General features: G+C 56.4%; 2 protein-coding genes across 4 annotated transcripts; both read left to right on the forward strand.

The window, feature by feature from the left end:
* Positions 1–468: 468 nt before the first annotated feature.
* Positions 469–6,164, forward strand: LRP10 (LDL receptor related protein 10). 2 transcript variants are annotated; one of them, XM_059372879.1, is made up of 7 exons: positions 469–1,144; positions 1,558–1,602; positions 2,141–2,276; positions 3,135–3,325; positions 3,440–4,457; positions 4,787–4,916; positions 5,044–6,164. In XM_059372879.1, the coding sequence occupies exons 1-7, from the start codon at positions 1,111–1,113 to the stop codon at positions 5,629–5,631; spliced, it is 2,142 nt and encodes a 713-aa protein (XP_059228862.1). In that variant the 5' UTR covers positions 469–1,110; the 3' UTR covers positions 5,632–6,164. The 2 variants fall into 2 exon arrangements, with proteins under 2 accessions (XP_059228862.1, XP_059228863.1); XM_059372880.1 differs by lacking the exons at positions 469–1,144; positions 1,558–1,602; positions 3,135–3,325 and having other exon boundaries at positions 2,186–2,276.
* Positions 6,165–6,264: 100 nt separating this feature from the next.
* REM2 (RRAD and GEM like GTPase 2) lies at positions 6,265–15,357 on the forward strand. Of its 2 annotated transcripts, none has more exons than XM_059372883.1 (5): positions 6,265–10,481; positions 11,775–12,116; positions 12,336–12,409; positions 13,317–13,524; positions 13,915–15,357. In XM_059372883.1, the coding sequence occupies exons 1-5, from the start codon at positions 10,379–10,381 to the stop codon at positions 14,205–14,207; spliced, it is 1,020 nt and encodes a 339-aa protein (XP_059228866.1). In that variant the 5' UTR covers positions 6,265–10,378; the 3' UTR covers positions 14,208–15,357. The 2 variants fall into 2 exon arrangements, with proteins under 2 accessions (XP_059228866.1, XP_059228865.1); XM_059372882.1 differs by having other exon boundaries at positions 13,912–15,353.
* The last annotated feature ends 2,249 nt before the right edge of the window (positions 15,358–17,606 follow it).

Genomic DNA, 17,606 nt, shown 5'->3' on the forward strand with positions numbered 1-17,606 from the left:
AGTGTTTTTCTCAAGGTCACAGAGTCGGCACGCGGCGAAAGAACTTTACTCGTTTATTTACCATTTATTGGCAATTCTTACGGTGTCTCAGCAGGAAACCCCGTGGGTGCAAAGGTAAACAGCCTAGGCCCCGACCTACAGGAAGTTTCTGCTTCCAGAGAAGGGGCGGGGCGGGGGCGGGAAAGAGGAGTAAACAAATAGTTCGAACACCGTGTGGTAATTGCTAGAATAGAGGCTCATGACAAAAAGTGCTGCCGTATCTCAGACACTGGAACAAATACTGAGAGCTTAAGGGTCCAAAGGAAAGACATAACAGTTACGGAATACGCAGTGGATCTCTGACCAACATGTCCTGTAACAAACGTGCCACCCCGAAAGGACGGGAACAGAGCAGAGCCCAAAGAGCAGTCCGAGCGCCTCGCCGAGGGCGGGTCTGACGAGTCCTGGCAGGGCCGGAAAGGGGTTAAGGCGAGCGGGTGGGCGGGGCGCGCGCGTTGATTGGCAGGGGTGGGGCCAGGCTCGTCACCCGCCCCCTCCCTCCGCCCCGGTTCCTCCAACCCCTGGGCTGGCAGGGGGTACCGCCCGGGCTAGGGCCGGGGAACTGGGCCGAGCCTCCCGTCCCCCTCCCGCAATCCCCTGCCGCGTCCCGCCGGCTGGACGCGCAGGAGAAGTTGTGCCCGGGCCGGCCCTGGGGGCTGACCGTCGTTAAAGTTTGGCCCGAAGAGGAAGTGGCTTCGAGCCCCGGCAGGTGGCGGCCGGGCCTGGACAGGGGCGCTCGCGGCCTGCGGGCGGGCTCCCGGCGAGGGCGCGCTCAAGCGCCGGGCCTCGCACCGATTCCCGGGACTTCGGAAGCTGGCCTTGGGGGAAAGCGCGGCGGCGGCCGGGGAAAACAACTCCGAAGTTGGAGTGAGGCACCGCCCCTCCTCCCGGACGGCCGCCCCCTCCCCGCCCCCAGCCCTGGCATCCAGAGCACGGGTGGGGGAGTCCGGGCCATGGAGCCCCTTCGGGGAAGCGGCAGCGGGGGGTCTGGACCGCTGGAGCGGCGCCACCTCCCCACGGGATAGACGACGGAAGCTCCGGGACTCTTCCTGCACCTCCGGACGGCTCAGGATGCTGCCCACCACCCTCCTCTTCCTCCTCCTGGGTAAGAAACCGAAACGAGACTACTCACCCGGCACCCCGCCCCTAGGGCTGTCACAGAGCCCGGGAGCTCACTGCCTTCCTCCTCTGCCGCCCCTCACTTCCCCTGCCTGTCGGTGTCTCCCAGCCCCTGCCGCCGCCTCCGACGCTGCCTGCCCCAGCGCCCGGGAAGCTGCCAGCCGCTCCCCTCAGCCTTCATCCTCCCTCGGGCTTCCCTCCATCGCCATTCCCACCCCCCAGGCCGTGCTGCCGTACCTTCCCTCGAGGTCACACAGCGCAGCCTCCCCCTGCTCCGCTGCCCCTTCCTTTAAACTACCCGGAAGTCCCAGATGGCTCCCTTTCTTTCCTCCTTGAGTTGCTCAGGTGAAGAAAACTAGGGCCGATTCACTCCCCGGCCCTTTCTCGCTCTTCCTCTAGGAGGCGCTCTGGCACATCCAGACCGGATCATTTTCCCAAATCCTGGTGAGTGGAGGATGCGGCTGGGACCCCAAGGGCTTGGGAATAAGAGAAGACCCATGAGGATTCTCTCTTCTCTGAATTCCTCTGGCATCTACCATAGTTTTAGAGTGGAGATCATCCATCCTTATTTTAAAAACGGGGAGACAGACCCAGTGTGAGCTCTCACCTGGTAGTTACATACTATTTTTTTCCCAAATATCCATTCTTGATCTCCCTAGCCAGAATATAGTCTCCCTGATTGTAGAGACAGTATTTCCTTTTCCTCCTGGCCCAGTGGCTGGCACAAAGCAGACCTCAGCTCATTTGTAGTGTTGATATTAATGACTATGGGAAAGAATGGGGCCCTCTAAAGACTATGATTCTAGAGGGCCCTTATGATTCTAGAGTGTGGGTGTAGGTGTGTGGACAGAGAGGGGGAGTTTCTCTGCTCCTTAAAGAGCTCAGGCCCTTAGAGCCCTCAAGGGGGACCGGGGGAGGGCGGGTAGGGGTATAACAGTAACCGGCTCTCAACCAGTGTCCTTATACCTTTCTCCCTCTCCAGCCTGTGAGGACCCTCCGGCAGTGCTCTTGGAAGTGCAGGGCACCTTACAGAGGCCCCTAGGCCGGGACAGCCGCAGTGCACCTGCCAACTGCACCTGGCTTATCCTGGGGAGCCGGGAGCAGACCGTAACAGTGAGGTGAGAAGCAGAGCAAGACCCTATCACCCTCCCTCCTTCACCATGGGAAAGCCTTCAGGAATTACTTCTCCATGGAGTTTCCCTCCCTGTCACCGGGTGGAAGAGTAGAATTTGATTTGGCCGAGTCTGCCCTAAAAGCTTGGCCAGTTCTGGCCCAGACACAGTGTATTGAAGCCGAGCTGGGGCCAGCATCTAGCTTGGATTCTGGCCCTCTCTGAAGGACAGCAGGCGCTCTAGAAACAGTCCTTGGGCTCCAGTATGGGTGCTCCGAGGAGTCCTTCAATCCATTGCATATCCTCGCCTAGGTTTCAAAAGCTATTCTTAATTAGCATAGAACCTTCCTCAGCCCCCCATATCTTTTAAGCGGTACAGGTCTCCCCAGTCTCCTCTGACTTTGGCCATAGGATTGGGGCCCATGTTAAGTACCTAGCTATTTGCTTCATAGAGTCACTCTCTTGAATTTACCCAGAAAGGGCAAAGGGAGCTGTCTGGGAAGAGATCGAGGAAGCAGAATGCCATGCTGCCACTGGCCTCTGTTAGGACTACTGCCATTAACTGCAGAAATTTGGCTGAGTTCATTTGGCTATTTGATTTGGATTGTGGATAAGCAGGGGCTTGTGCTTCTTAGGGTAGAAGGGACCTGACAGCCCCGGGAGTGGGAGAAGCTAGCAGTGGTCAAGAATATCTCCCATCCATGGGGCGCCTGGCTGGCTCGGTGGGTGGAGAGCATGGGACTCTTGATCTCTGGGTTGTGAGTTTGAGCCCCACATTGGTTGTGGAGGTTATTTAAAATCTTAAAAATGAAACAAAAACAAAAACAAAAAAAAACTCCTGTCCCACTCTCCTCCACTCCTGTAGGTTCCAAAAACTGCACCTGGCCTGTGGCTCTGAACGCTTAGTTCTGCGCTCCCCTCTCCAGCCACAGATCTCTCTGTGTGAGGCACCAGCCAGCCCCCTGCAGCTTCCTGGGGGCAACGTCACCATCACCTACAGCTATGCCGGGGCCAGAGCACCCCTGGGCCAGGGCTTCCTGCTCTCCTACAGCCAAGGTACGCCAGATAGGGAGGTCTCTAGAACTAGAACAACAGGTAGTAGAAGCCCTAGGGAGGAGGGGAGGATGCCACCGGCTCCCCTGTTTCACACCTTCTCTGTGCCTCCTGCAGATTGGCTGATGTGTCTGCCCGAAGAGTTCCAGTGCCTGAACCACCGCTGCGTGCCCTTGGCCCACCGCTGCGACAGCATCGATGCCTGTGGCGATGGCTCTGATGAGGCAGGCTGCAGCTCAGACCCCTTCCCTGACCTGACCCCGGCCCCTGTCCCCACCCCACCCTGCAATCACACCTTGGAAGACTTTTATGGGGTCTTCTCTTCCCCGGGCTACACACACCTGGCCTCCGTCTCCCACCCCCAGTCCTGCCTCTGGCTGCTGGACCCCCATGACGGTCGGCGGCTGGCAGTGCGCTTCACGGCTCTGGACCTAGGCTATGGAGATGCGGTACATGTGTATGATGGCCCTGGGCCTCCCAAGACCTCTAGGCTGCTGCGCAGCCTCACCCACTTCAGCAACGGCAAGGCTGTCACCGTGGAGACGCTGTCCGGCCAGGCCATTGTGGCCTACCATACAGTTGCCTGGAGCAATGGCCGCGGCTTCAATGCCACCTACCATGTGCGGGGCTACTGCCTGCCCTGGGATCGACCCTGCGGCTTGGGCGCCAGCCTGGGGGCCAGCGAAGGCCTGGGGGAGCGCTGCTACAGTGACGCGCAGCGCTGTGACGGCTCCTGGGACTGTGCCGATGGCACAGACGAGGAAAACTGCCCCAGCTGCCCACCCGGACACTTCCCCTGCGGGGCGCCGGGCACCCCCGGGGCCACCGCCTGCTACCTGCCTGCTGACCGCTGCAACTACCAGACCTTCTGCTCCGACGGAGCAGACGAGAGACGCTGCCGGCACTGCCAGCCTGGCAACTTCCGTTGCCGGGATGAGAAGTGCGTGTATGAGACCTGGGTGTGCGATGGGCAGCCAGACTGCGCCGACGGCAGCGACGAGTGGGACTGCTCCTACGCCCTACCGCGCAAGGTCATCACAGCCGCTGTCATTGGCAGCCTGATATGCGGCCTACTGCTGGTCATCGCCCTAGGCTGCACCTGCAAGCTCTATGCCATTCGCACGCAAGAGTACAGGTCAGTAAGGGTGCACCTAGCCATCAGGGAGTGGGGAACCCAGGGCGAGACTGTGACAGTGCCTGCACCGTGGACATGTTCTGGGGACCTGCTTATGGGTTGGCTCCTGGAGTTGTCCTGCTGGGGGACAGGGTGCTCCTCTGAGGACAGGTCTTGATGCTGAAAGCAATCTCAAGGAAGGAGGGGAACCTTAGGGGCCTTCTGGGAAAGCCAGGGCCTACCTAGCTCAGCTATCCTGGCCTGGGTGCGGAGGGAAGAGACGCGGCCGGGCTCAGACAGGCTGCTCTGGCTGGCACCACCTGTGACTGAGCAGCCCTCATTCCTTCCAGCATCTTTGCCCCCTTGTCCCGGATGGAGGCTGAGATCGTGCAGCAGCAGGCGCCACCCTCCTACGGGCAGCTTATTGCCCAGGGCGCCATCCCACCTGTAGAGGACTTCCCTACAGAGAACCCTAACGATGTAAGTGACCTCCCAGCCCTCCTCCCTCCTGCTTCCAAGCCTCCTGGGCCCCACCACCGTACCATCCTTCTTTAGGCTTGTGGCCCTCCCCGCAACTGACCCTGGCATCTGCCTCCTCTCCTTGCAGAACTCAGTGCTCGGCAATCTGCGCTCCCTGCTGCAGATCTTGCGGCAGGACATGACTCCAGGGGGTGCGTCTGGTGCCCGCCGACGCCAGCGGGGCCGCTCTGTGCGCAGGTTGGTGCGCCGGCTCCGCCGCTGGGGCCTGCTTCCTCGAGCCAACCCCCCGGCCCGGAGCCCTGAGACCAGATCGCAGGTCACACCTTCCTCTGCTCCCCTTGAGTCTCCGGATGGCAACACAGGTCCTGCCCGTGAGGGTGGGGCGGTGGGTGGGCAGGATGGGGAACAGGCACCTCTACTGCCTGTCAAGGCTCCCCTTCCACCTACCAGTGCATCTCCAGCCCCCACTAATGTCTCCGAGGCCCCAGGGCCACTGCCTTCCATACCCCTAGAGCCGTCACTGTTGTCTGGAGTGGTGCAGGCCCTGCGAGGCCGCCTCCTGCCCAGCTTTCGGCCCCCAGGACCACCTCGAACCCCACCTGAACCCCACACCACAGTCCTTTCTCCAGAGGACGAGGATGATGTGCTTCTGTTGCCACTGGCTGAGCCAGGGGTCTGGGTGGTTGAAGCAGAGGACGAGCCACTGCTTGTCTGAGGTGACCCAGCGCCCATGGGGGCCCTGGTCACCATGACGACAACCGTTTAGAGGGCAGCTCGGCTTCCCTTCCCCTACTTCCTTCCCTGACCCTCCGTCTGAGGGGCCTTGGTGAGCCTCCTGTTGACTCTGTGTAGCTGCTGTAAAATTAGGTATCCCTCAGGCAGGGAAAGGGCTCCCACAGAGCTCCCTCTGCACATGCCCAAGACCGCAGTCTCTGCCACCACCGTCTCCCCACACCACCACCACCCATGTGGCTGTTTTTAAAAAGTAAATTTCTTAAAGGGTCATAGGCCTGGACACTCCATCCTTACCAAACCCTTACCCGAAGTGGCCTTTAAGCACCAGAATGTCAACTGGCTGGAGACCTCCAGCCCTCAGGGGAAGGATTTGGGCAGAACCTGAGGCTTTGCCAACTATAATCCTTTCTACCAGGCCTGGCTCATAAAAAGAGCACAAAAAAATGCTTTTGTCCCATAGCTAGGTCATTGCCCAGCAAGTCAAGGTTGAAAATAAAAGAACAAGAAATCTCAGATTTTTGTAAACGAGCTATGACCACAGCCCCAGCCCTACCCATCTCAGCTTATGTTTGCCTCCCCATGCTCCCTATGAAGGCCTCTGGTCTGCCCTCCCATTCCTGCCCTCTTCCTACTCACTTTCAGACGAGATCGGGCGCGTTCAGGGTGGTATGGCCATAGACCCTACTCACTTTCAAACCACATACCCTTGGTTTTTAGACCACTTTGAGGGTAAGAAAGCTCCCAGAACCCTAGGGACCAACTCTCTCCACCGCCCCCACCCACCCCTGGGGCTCAGCTCTTACAGTGAGTGACACCAGGGGTAAGCACCAAGCCTCTTTACTCACCGCCAGGCCAGAAGTCTGGTGAGCCAGCTAAGCCATGTAGCTGGGAAGGTTCCCGTTTATGGAGTTCTCCTAGAGCACAGATCACAGAAGCAGAATGTCCCTAGTGGAAGACAGGAGCCACCACTCCTGGCCTCCACCCATCACCCCACCCACCAAGCAGTTAAAGTCTGTCCTAGGCGAGACAAATCGAGGGAAAAATCATAATCATTTGGGGTATGAAGATGCTGGCATCACTTTGACCAAATCCAAAGGTGGGCACGGTGCCCCACGAGTGGAAAGGAGGCATTCCCCCACAGAAGCAGAATTCCCTCAGGCTCACCCTTACCCTTCCTGATAGGCCTGGCTTCTCCCTACCCCTGGTGGAGGGGCCCTGCTGATCACAGCCTGTCAGCATCCTCACAACCCAGCCCCAACTGCATATTTCCTCCTCCTGGGGAGCAAGAGCCTGGAGGAGTGGCAGAGGGTGAATGTGGTACAGTCACAGGATCATGGGATCTTGATTTAGGAAAGAGCCAGAATCCTTTCACTCCACTCTCCAGAGACTGGGGAAGGGCCTTCAGAGATCCCCATCCTTGCTGACTCTTGCCCCTTTGGGACTTCCTGAGTGCTCACAGTCCCTGGGTTCCCCCAGTGTCAGGCCCAGAGAAGCAGGGAGTGCTGATTCCCCTCCCACACCTCCCCATCAATGGTCTGTGCCTCTCCCTTGCTCCTCTCTTCATAGCCTTTCGAAAAAACCTTCAGGCCATAGCTTCATCCCTTGTCCTGCTCCAGACCTTTTACCTCCTGGGTAGTGTTTGTAACTTGAATGTGGAGAAAGACTTAAGGTAAAAGAATGCTACTCAGGATGAAATGCTTTAGAAAGCCAGAGGGGGAAGACCTGAGGGTAGAGTTGACTGGGAAGGGCTGTGTGTCTGGATTCCTGGGCCTCAAAGAAGTTTCTCTAGGTGCTGGGTGTATGCCCTAGAAGATGGGAGTGGAATGCCAGGTGGGTGGAGAGGGGATCAGCCTTGTGCAGGCAGCATGGGGAAACTAAGAGGGTCCACTCAGGAGAGGTGGGGCCTTGGGGAGCAGTCACCATGGCCTAAGGAAAAGAGCAGTCACCATGGTCTAAGGAAAAGAAACGGGACCACCTCACATCCTATCAGGACTGAAACACCGCCATCCAAAGTGCTCAGTGTCAAGGTGTGGGACTCTTGCCAAGGCTCTGCATAGGAGGCGCCTCTGCAAGGAGGCGTGCTCACCACGAGATGGAGATCAGCCTGGGACTCTGAGATAACAGCACAGACCAGAATTCAGTCTTTGAGAATCTACCCGAACCAAGCTCCAGGCCTGGCTTCGAGGGGAGAGGGACCTGCAGCTATACTGCCTAAGGTTGTGGGAGCACCAGAGAGCTGGGTAACCTGCCGAGTGCCAGATCCTTTCTCGTGTGTTGTGAACCCTCATAACAAGGCTATGCCACGAGCATCATCAACCCAGTTCACAGGTTCAGGAGCATTCTCAGAGGAGATAGGAGATGAACCAGCCTCTACAGAGATGCAGAGTGAAACCTGGATTGGTTCAGTTCCAAATCTCTACCTTTGCCCCACTATTCCACAGACCCTCCCACCCCTGAGGAAGCCGGGACAGGGCCAGTGTGCAACCTCTTACTAGTGGGACAAGAGAGATGGTGGTTCAAGGTGAAAGCCAGCTCCTAGGACCCAAAGCTGGCTGAGTCCTGCTGGGGTCTGCGATACCCTGACCCATTCTCATCTCATATCCTAGAAATGAATCCAACCACCTAAGTGAATTTTCCAGATACACAAAGCTCACCCTTTTACAATGTGAAACTTTTTTTTTTTAAGATTTTATTTATTCATTTGGTAGATAGAGGTTACAAATAGTCAGAGAGGCAGGCAGAGAGAGAGAGAGAGAGAGGAGGAAGCAGGCTCCCCACCGAGCAGAGAGCTCAATGTGGGCCTCGATCCCAGGACCCTGGGATCATGACCTGAGCCGAAGTCAGAGGCTTTAAAACACTGAGCCACCCAGGTGCCCCTACAATGTGAAACTTTTAAAACTCGTTTTGGAAGGAAATCATTCTAAGCACACTGCTCTTCAGCACTTCTGCAATAGGCTATACATTCGTAGAGCACTGAGGATCCCTCAGAGAAACCAGTGGCCTCTCCATAACGCTGCTTTCAGAGGCTGTCACGGTGTCAAGGAAGCGGTTTTCCTTTTTGCCAAATGCCCTCCAACCACTTTTTAAATGTTTCTGCCTGCTTTCAAAGTTTTTTGGAGTGTTGCTTCCCTTGCCACCAAGCTACCAGGGGCCCCTTGCTACTCTATATGTTGAGTACAGGGATACGCAGGGACATTCTGAAACTGCGAGTAAGGAAAGACAAGTGGGCTGTGACTGAGGACTGGAGAGTCTGTCCACTGAGAAAGGTGCGAAAGTATGGTAGTTCTCTCAGGAGTCCTTTTGGCTCCCCCTAGACCCTGAACATCGCCCTGTAGTTCACATCCAGATAAGTGATCCCTGCACATCAGTCCAAGATCACTCTATATCTCTTCCACTGGAGGAGTCCTCCAAAGATTACCATACAGACCATTCCCAATAACAGGAGACAACTGGAATATTTAAGACAAGGCAACTTAAGAGATGAAAAAAAACAGTCTTTGGTACTGGAAAAATCAGAGTGGGAATCCTGGTATCCCCATTTCCCAGCTGCACAATCCATCTGGGGACAGGAACCTACCACTGGGGACAGACACCTACCACTCTGAGCCTGCAGGTCATGGGGATGAAACTACCACTGGGGACAGACACCTACCACTCTGAGCCTGCAGGTCATGGGGATGAAAAGAGAGAACTCAGGAGGGAGCTTAGCACAGCACCTGGCAACAAACACAGGGTGAGGAGCCAGGGAGCTGTCAGGTCTGTGTGGGTGCCTGCCCTGTCAGGAAGGAAAGAGAAGAGCTGGAGCCTGAAGTGAAGCGGACCCAGGCAGAAAAGGAGCAGCAGAGCCAATCCTGGCTTCTAACAAAGGGGCAGAGAATGGTGTGCAGGCCCAGAGGGCTGGTGGTGCCCCAGAGAGCATAGAGTGGGGCTGGTACTGGGGATCTGGAACTTCTAGAGGGCTTAGCTCAACCTCCCTCTTCTGTCCTGCCCATATTAACACTAGGTTGGTGGGCCTGGTAGTGTGGGAGGGAAGGAGAGGCAGTCCCCCTATGGTTTGCACCCGCTTGAACCTAGTGACCAATGAAGCTGCCCGAAGCAGGCAGCCATCACTTCCTCTTGGGAGCACCCATCTGCCTAGGGGCCAAGTTGGGAAATGGCTACTGTGTTGGGTCTTAGCCCAGAAGGGGGGGTATGGGGAAGGAGAGGATGATGGGGAAACTTGGTGCCAGTGTGACCCCAAATCTCTTGGTTTCTGCCTCTAGGCCGTCCATTTAGCCACTGAGCACCCACTCTGAGCTGGACACAGGGCTTGGGGGCGGGGAGTCCACAGACAAATGACTCACAGTCCCAGCACCTGGAGAAAGACCTCCCAGTTCCTGGGTCCTTGCCTCCTGCCATCCTCAGCTCCCTTACCCACCAGACCCTCACCCGGCTTCTCTGAACCCGTCTCTTTTGCCCCTCTGACTTCGTTATGGTCCGGTCTTAACCAGACTCCACAGTGTGTGTGCTCTGAGAGGGAAGCGACACAAAGGAAGGGGGGGGCAGAAAGGAGGGAATCCCGCTGACATCACTGCTCATTAGCATGTGTGACCTCATCAGGGGGCGGGACAATTTCCCCAGGTGTCGGGGGGAGGAGGACAAGGGGGGTAGTATTTAAGGGAAAAGCTGACAGTGCTGCTGAGTGAGGGAGTGGGTACTGCAAGCTGCGGGGCTGCACACGCACACGGATGCACACGGACCTCGACACCGACATGGACACGGACACAGAAACCACAGCACTATGCCCCTCCGGCAGCCACCAGGCCTCCCCTCTAGGGACGCCCACACCAGGTGAGGACTGAGCTGGGTAGGTTCCAGCTAAAACCATGGGGGTGGGAGCTGAAGCTCTGGTGGGGAGGTCAAAACTGGGGGTTGACGGAGCCTGAACCCAAACAGCAAAGGGGAAGAGCAACTTAGGAAGTGGGCAAGCCTCCCGCTCACACCAGGACTGAGGCTGGGCTGGGCTGGGGGCCCCCAGGGTGCTGCCTAAACGCCCCCGCCCCCATCACTCCCGCCCCCGCCCCCATCACTCCCAGGGCTTCGCTGGGGAAACTGGTGCTCAGACCCTAGGTCAGCCTCACTCCTCGGAGGCTGGGATGGGCAGGAGGGATGGGGGGAAAGGGAAGGGGTAGCCCACCAGCCTGGGAATCACTGGCTGGGGGCTGCCCTGGGGACCTGTTGGAAGGGTTTCACTGGCTCTTGGAGGCCCTGGCTGCCAGCCAACTATTGATCCTGGGCTATTTCCAGCCTCTCGCCATCCCCCTTTGTTGTGTCTGTCGTTCTTTCTCCAGTTACCCTGACCCATGCATTGTCACTCTCCCTCTCGCTCTGGTCTCAAGCTCCCGCACTCTCACTCTCACTCTCCCCCCCACTCCCTCCCTCTCTCTACCTCACCAGGAACAGAAGATCTCTGGGACTCATAGGGACTGCCAGAGATGCAGAAAGATTCTCACACACAACCATGCACTGGGGAGATTCTCACCTGTGGGGCCATGAGAAGAGGCTGCTCTTCTCACGCACAGGGGCGGGGGCACTGCACACATCATAACTAGCAAAGTCCCTTCCCTGGGAACAGGCTCCCCACAAAGTTTTTGCCCCCCACCCCCGCCCCCACAGATCCTGGGCAGCAGCATCAGCTTCTCATCCCCTTCACCCCTCCCCAGTTGGAGGGATTACCTGGATTGGGAGGCAGTAGAAGTCAGGGTGTCTCCAGTAGAAGGCAGGGCCTCTCAGTAGGAGGAGGGGCAGCCTCCTGGGGCCAGAGGCCTACTCTGGGGGTGTGCCTGTGTGTCAGCGTGAGGTCTGTGGGCGTGCAAGCCTACACACAGTTGCCTCCCCTGCATGGGGCACGTTTTGAACATGTTGTGGCTGGACCCACATTGGGTAGGCCTCTAGTTCAGCTCCTTTGAGCCCTACCAGTTCAGGCTTCTGGGGGAGTTCAGTGTCAGAGGCCAGGTCAAACATTCTCAGCTCCTTCTGGGTTGTCATCCACTGGGGCTCTGAGGCCACAGCAGGCAGGGTTGAGCCCTCTACAGATGGTTAGGCATACCCCCACTCATAGCTTCCTTCTCTTTGCCCCCCCAGAAACAGATGCCTCACTGCTGAAGAAGCCAGAGAAGCTGCTGGCAGGGTTGGACCGGGGTGGGCCACCCCCTGCCCCAGGGGCCCCCAGACGAAGAGGCAGTATGCCTGTCCCCTACAAGCACCAGCTGCGGCGCACCCAGGCCATAGATGAACTTGACTGGCCACCTCAAGCCTCATCCTCTGGTTCCTCTGACTCCTTGGGCTCAGGGGAGGCAGGCCCCACCCAAAAGGATGGCATCTTCAAGGTCATGCTGGTAGGGGAGAGCGGCGTGGGCAAGAGCACCCTAGCAGGCACTTTCGGTGGTCTCCAGGGAGACAGTGCTCATGAGCCGGAGAACCCAGGTATTTGGGGGAGCCCTGTAAGGGTCAAGGGCACCTGTGGAGCCCTAGTCAGGGATGGAAGAGCTCAAGGCATGGGCAGCCCCTGGAGGCCAGAACCTAAGAGAAGCTGTTCCAGTGCTCTTCTGTGGCAACCTCCCTGGAGGGGGTCCCTGGTTACCAGGTCTCACAAGTGTTGGGGAGCCTCCTAATGGGCTCTATTCTGTCTTTATTTCCCAACAGAGGACACTTATGAAAGACGCATCACGGTGGATAAGGAGGAAGTGACTCTAGTTGTTTATGACATCTGGGAACAGGTAAGAACCTAGGAGAGCTGGGGAGGGGCAGAGTCTGGCCGAAGGCTGGTGGCACTGCAGGCCCTGGTTCCAGTATGTTCTAGAACCTGGCCTTTCACACGGATCATCTCAGAGAGCAGAGGCCCACATCAATGTGCATGCCGTGGCACTGAGTGCCTCTGTCTTTCTGGGATCTTCCGACCCGGAGGGAAGTTAGGATCTGAATCTGACAAACCCTGCAGCTGTGAGTGAGGCTGAACACCCTGAAACTAACCCCATCCATAGATTTTTCCAGCCTGGAAGACTCTGATCTGACAGGAGGAGAGCTCAGGGCTCTGGAATACCAGAGAAGGGGGGAAAGTGAGGATTTGTGAATATTTGAACATAAATGATTACTACATAGAAATGAGAGGCCAGATTACATACAGCTGAAGAGTATTGATTTTTTTTTTTTAAAGATTTTATTTATTTATTTGACAGAGAGAGATCACAAGTAGGCAGAGAGGCAGACAGAGAGAGAGAGAGGGAAGCAGGCTCCCCGCTGAGCAGAGAGCCCAATGCGGGCCTCGATCCCAGGACCCTGAGATCATGACCTGAGCCGAAGGCAGCGGCTTAACCCACTGAGCCACCCAGGCGCCCAAGAGTATTGATTTTTAAACTAAGAGATTAAGCATAAGAAAGTAGGATGGGCTATCCCGGTCTAGGACCCTGTGTCCCCAATTCTCCCATTTGGAGCTCACATTATAAACCACCCTCTCCTCCACAAGCACCCTTCAGGTCATGAAGATTCTGCCATTAACTAGCTCTATGGTCCTAAGCAGGTGGCTTCTCCCTCACACCCAGATTCCTCATCCTTGAGATGCAGGTGCTCGATGGGTGCTCCCTTGCCTCCAACCCTGACATTCCACTACTCTCTGCCCATATGCAGGGGGACGCAGGGGGGTGGCTGCGGGACCACTGCCTTCAGACCGGGGATGCCTTTCTCATCGTCTTCTCAGTCACCGACCGGCGAAGTTTCTCCAAAGTTCCAGAGACCCTACTTCGGCTGCGAGCTGGGAGGCCCCACCACGACCTCCCTGTCATCCTCGTGGGAAACAAGAGCGACCTGGCCCGCTCCCGGGAGGTCTCACTGGAGGGTGAGTATCCTGTACCTCATCCAGACCGGAGATCTCTCCCTTCCAGGTCGCCTCTTCTCCGCAGGGCCCTTTTACCGTTTCAGGTGTGCAAACAATTGCCTTTACCCTTTAGCAGGCCAAGGGCAGACTCTTAGTGCCCGCGCCTAGGGCCGGAGAACGCCTTCCCTTCACTCCTCCCCTCTTCTCCAATCCAAGGCCCCTGTCTCTCCTGCCCTCCGCACCACCACGGTCCTCTGCGTGATCCCTGCCTTGTTCTGTTTCTAGAGATTCACAGGCCACGACCCCTCTCTACCGCACCCGGCACCTCCTCCTCCCCCCAGACCCCACCTCCCACCCCGCCCCGGGCCCGTGCAGCCCGCGGGCGCCTCAACCCCTCCATTCCCGCAGAAGGCCGCCACCTGGCAGGGACCCTGAGCTGCAAACACATCGAGACGTCGGCCGCGCTGCACCACAACACGCGGGAGCTCTTCGAGGGCGCGGTGCGCCAGATCCGGCTGCGCCAGGGACGGAGCCGCGCCGGGGCCCCGAGGCCCGAATGGGGCTGCCCAGACGGCCCCCCGCCGCCCGCGCGCCGCGAGAGCCTCACCAAGAAGGCCAAGCGCTTCCTGGCCAACCTGGTGCCGCGCAACGCCAAGTTCTTCAAGCAGCGCTCCAGGTCGTGTCACGACCTCTCCGTGCTCTGAGCCACGGTCGCCATGGTCGCCGCGGTCGCCATGGTCACCGCGCCCTCTGCTGCCCCCCACCTCGCCCTGCCCCGCCCCCGTCCGGCTTCCTCTCGAAGACCGTCTAGGAAACCAAAAACGCCCAGGGCGCACGGCCACCCGCCTGCGTCGCCTCCAGTCCCCGCCACCACCGCGCGCGCCCGGCTACCTCTCCGCCCCAGAGCGCCTAGAAGGCGAGGACGCAGACCTGCGGGCGGGCGCGCTGCGGCCAGGGGCAAGGTGGCTTCTGGAGGGCCCGAGGGGCTATACTTCCGCCAGCTGTTTTGACTTAATTATTAAGTCACGGCTTGACCACCTCTCCCGGAAAGAGATTCTAAAAGCGAGAACAGGGAAAGTGCTTCGTAGACCCCTTTCCAGTTCTCCACCTTTATACTCCGCGCGAGCACGCCTCACCTTTAAGAGATCCTTAAAGGTAAAGACACGGAGACGCTTCTTTGAGACTTTTCCTAAAACGTGCTGGTTCTTAGTTGCAGCACTTGTCCACTTTGCCTTTAAGAACTTCTTAAAGGCCTTTGCCTTAAGAACTTCTTAAAGGCAAAGGCCTGGAAGCGCTATTCATCAGAGTTGATTCTGTGATTCACCACCACACCAGGGCACTTCCCTTTTAAGGTTATTAAAGGTAAGGTTGGGACAGACTTTTGCCTTCAGATGCCACAGCAAAGAGCTGAGCAGGTGGCACCGCCCCTTTTGGCCAGGGCCCAGGAGCCCCCAGCGAGGGAGCCATCCTTCCCTTTTCAATAAAGAACTTTTCTACATTTACTCATTTTGACTCTGTTCTCAAAAGCCCCGCAGAAGGGGTAGTTGTAGATGGAAACTGTTAACAGACAAAGCTTAGGCCCAGAGGAGCAAGGAACCTAAATCTCCACGGAGGCTCCAGAACTTTAGTCCTGGTGTAGTCTAAGAAAGGAGCCACAGGCCTTGGAAATATCTGGGTCTAACTTGTCCCTTTGCAGATGAGCAAACAATCCTGGAGAGGAGCAAAGAATTGCTAGAAGGTTTAGTAACTTCCTGACACAATGGGACCAAATCCACACCCTGCACCTCATCACCTTACCTCCCCTTATTCTGCAGAGTGAGGTGGAGGCCACATTTAGCACCCAGAGCTACCCCGAGCTATGCCCCGGGCTGGTTTCAGATGGGGCCCACATCCACGAAGGAGGCCCATCAGCTGGGGCATGATGAAGATGGCCCGCACTTCCCTTGACAGGCCCCCACCACCCCAACTGTCACCTGCAAAGCCCTGTGGGAACTGAAGCTGTCAGTGCCTCCCCTGGGGACGCCTACGCCTACTGCTGCCTGAGCCAAGAGTCTGAACAAAGAGAGCAGAGGCAGCAGCTCCCCTCACCCCAGACTACAGCACAGCTACTTGAGCACCTGAGGGCCAGACCACTCTGCCCCACCCAGGTTTCCAGAACTTAATGGAAAGAAGGATGAGATGTCTCCTGATCCCTGCAGCAGGGAAAGAGCCAAGGGGGACCAGCTCAGCATGAGAGTTTATGAGATGATAATATGAATGACATTACCCTTTGAAATTTATTCCCTTTCTCTGTTCATTCTCTAATGACTATATAAGGTGTTATTGCACCTTTTATTATGGAAGAAAGTTTAAGTAACTTGCCTGGGGTCAGTAAGCAACAGAGCGGGGCTCCCACTCATATCTGCTTGATACTTAATGATTTTATCCAAGTTTGCATCTGAGGTTCCCCTTCTAGTAAGGAGAGGAAGAGGAAGAAGGTCATTAGAAGAAGTGTAAGGGAAACAATGGGCAGGGCCATGGGCAGGTGCTGAGGTGAATGGGCCAGAGAACTTAAGTGATTATGGGGGAATAGCCAGGTCTAAACTCTGGGGACCATGAACAGAGATACTTCATAATGTAAAATGCAGAAAAGCACACTTGGCCCCTTGAGGGGACAGATGGTTGGATTGAAACCTCAGGGATATTAAGAGGAGGGATAGGAGATGAGCATGAAGAAGAAGGTTTGGAACCTTACTTTTAAGTACCTTAAATGGCAAGAAAAGGAGTTTGTGCCCAAGCCTGCAGACAGTGAGTCACCAAAGGTCTTTGAGTATGAAAGTGACACAATCGGGACCATCCTTGGGAAGGAGGAGGCTGGGAGAGGTGTGAATGGACTAGAGTAGCAGGGGCAAATCCTGAAGAGTTAAGCCCAGGGGACAATTAACAGTCATACATATGGACAGTAATGAAGGGCCATCCCAAGGGAGAAGGTGGGGGCAAGCAGAGGCACCAGCAGTGTGAGTCAGAATTGGTGGAACTTGGCAACTGAGCAGCTAGGTACAGGCAGGAGTCACAGGTAGTGGGAGGATGGTGAGGAACTGGGAGTTAAGGGGCAAAGGAGGATGTGGGTAAATGGCTCCATTTTGGAGACCCTTGAATTTGAGATGGTAGAAAAACATCCATACAGAGTTTCAGCAGCTCCCTGAACAGCTGCTCCCTGAAACTCAGAACAAGTTAGGGTGAGAGACACAGCTGTGAGAATAATGCCCGTAAAGATGGTAATAGAGGAGCTAGAAGGAAGAAGTGCAGTCACACAGCACCGCGTGCTGGGTCTGAGGCACTGCTGTTGCAGACTTGAATGTCTTTGATCAAGGAACCCTGCATTATTATTTTTAAAGTATTTTATCTACTTATTTGGCAGAGAGAGCACAAGCAGGGGGAGCAGCAGAGGGAGAGGGAGAAGCAGGCTCTCCACAGAGCAGGGAGCCCATATGGGGCTCCATCCCAGGACCCTGGGATCATGACCTGAGCTGAAGGCAGACACGTAACCAACTGAGCCACCCAGGTGCCCCAAGCCCTGCATTTTTATTTTGTATCAGGACCCACAAATTATGCTGAGGCACTAAGGAAGGGGATAAAATACAGGCTGGGATCCTTAACCTCAAACCACACATGGGCTTTAGGAGTCTGTGATGTTTGTGAAGTGGGACAGTTTGATGTGTTTGTGCAGTGGCACATTTGAGAACAGAGTTCACAGATTTCCTCAGGTTGCCAAAGGGGTCTGTGTCCCAACAAATTACAAACCACTGATGGTCCTGATTGCTGCCAGGATGGGGAACTGGGTGCATGGAGAATGGGTGTGAGAGGTTTACTTTCCATTGTATAGCCTTCTTCTGTTTGAATGTTTAACAATGGCACATATTACTGTTCAAAAACAAAATAACTTAAAACAAAGTCTTGATGTTGCAGAGAAAGAGAGCCCAGAGACAGGGTCCTGGGGATAAGGAGATGAGGAAGGTGGAGACCCAGCCATCACCAAGGCAGCGGAAGAACTGGACTTGAACTTGCGGTGGTTCTGCCAAGAGAGGAGGGCTCTTGTGTTTTTAAGTAAACTCTATGCCCAC

This window comes from Mustela nigripes, chromosome 13, assembly GCF_022355385.1.
Source record: "Mustela nigripes isolate SB6536 chromosome 13, MUSNIG.SB6536, whole genome shotgun sequence".
NCBI lineage: Eukaryota > Metazoa > Chordata > Mammalia > Carnivora > Mustelidae > Mustela > Mustela nigripes.

What these genes read in the sequence shown, in the direction of transcription:
- LRP10 (XM_059372879.1), top strand. Translation starts at nt 1,111, where the DNA reads ATGCTGCCCACCACCCTCCTCTTCCTCCTCCTGG. An exon ending in CCTCCTCTTCCTCCTCCTGG is followed by an intron (nt 1,145 to 1,557) that starts GTAAGAAACCGA and finishes CTCTTCCTCTAG; the next exon opens with GAGGCGCTCTGGCACATCCA. An exon ending in GATCATTTTCCCAAATCCTG is followed by an intron (nt 1,603 to 2,140) that starts GTGAGTGGAGGA and finishes CTCCCTCTCCAG; the next exon opens with CCTGTGAGGACCCTCCGGCA.
- REM2 (XM_059372882.1), top strand. Translation starts at nt 10,379, where the DNA reads ATGCACACGGACCTCGACACCGACATGGACACGGACACAGAAACCACA. An exon ending in TCATGAGCCGGAGAACCCAG is followed by an intron (nt 12,117 to 12,335) that starts GTATTTGGGGGA and finishes ATTTCCCAACAG; the next exon opens with AGGACACTTATGAAAGACGC. An exon ending in CCGGGAGGTCTCACTGGAGG is followed by an intron (nt 13,525 to 13,911) that starts GTGAGTATCCTG and finishes CCATTCCCGCAG; the next exon opens with AAGGCCGCCACCTGGCAGGG.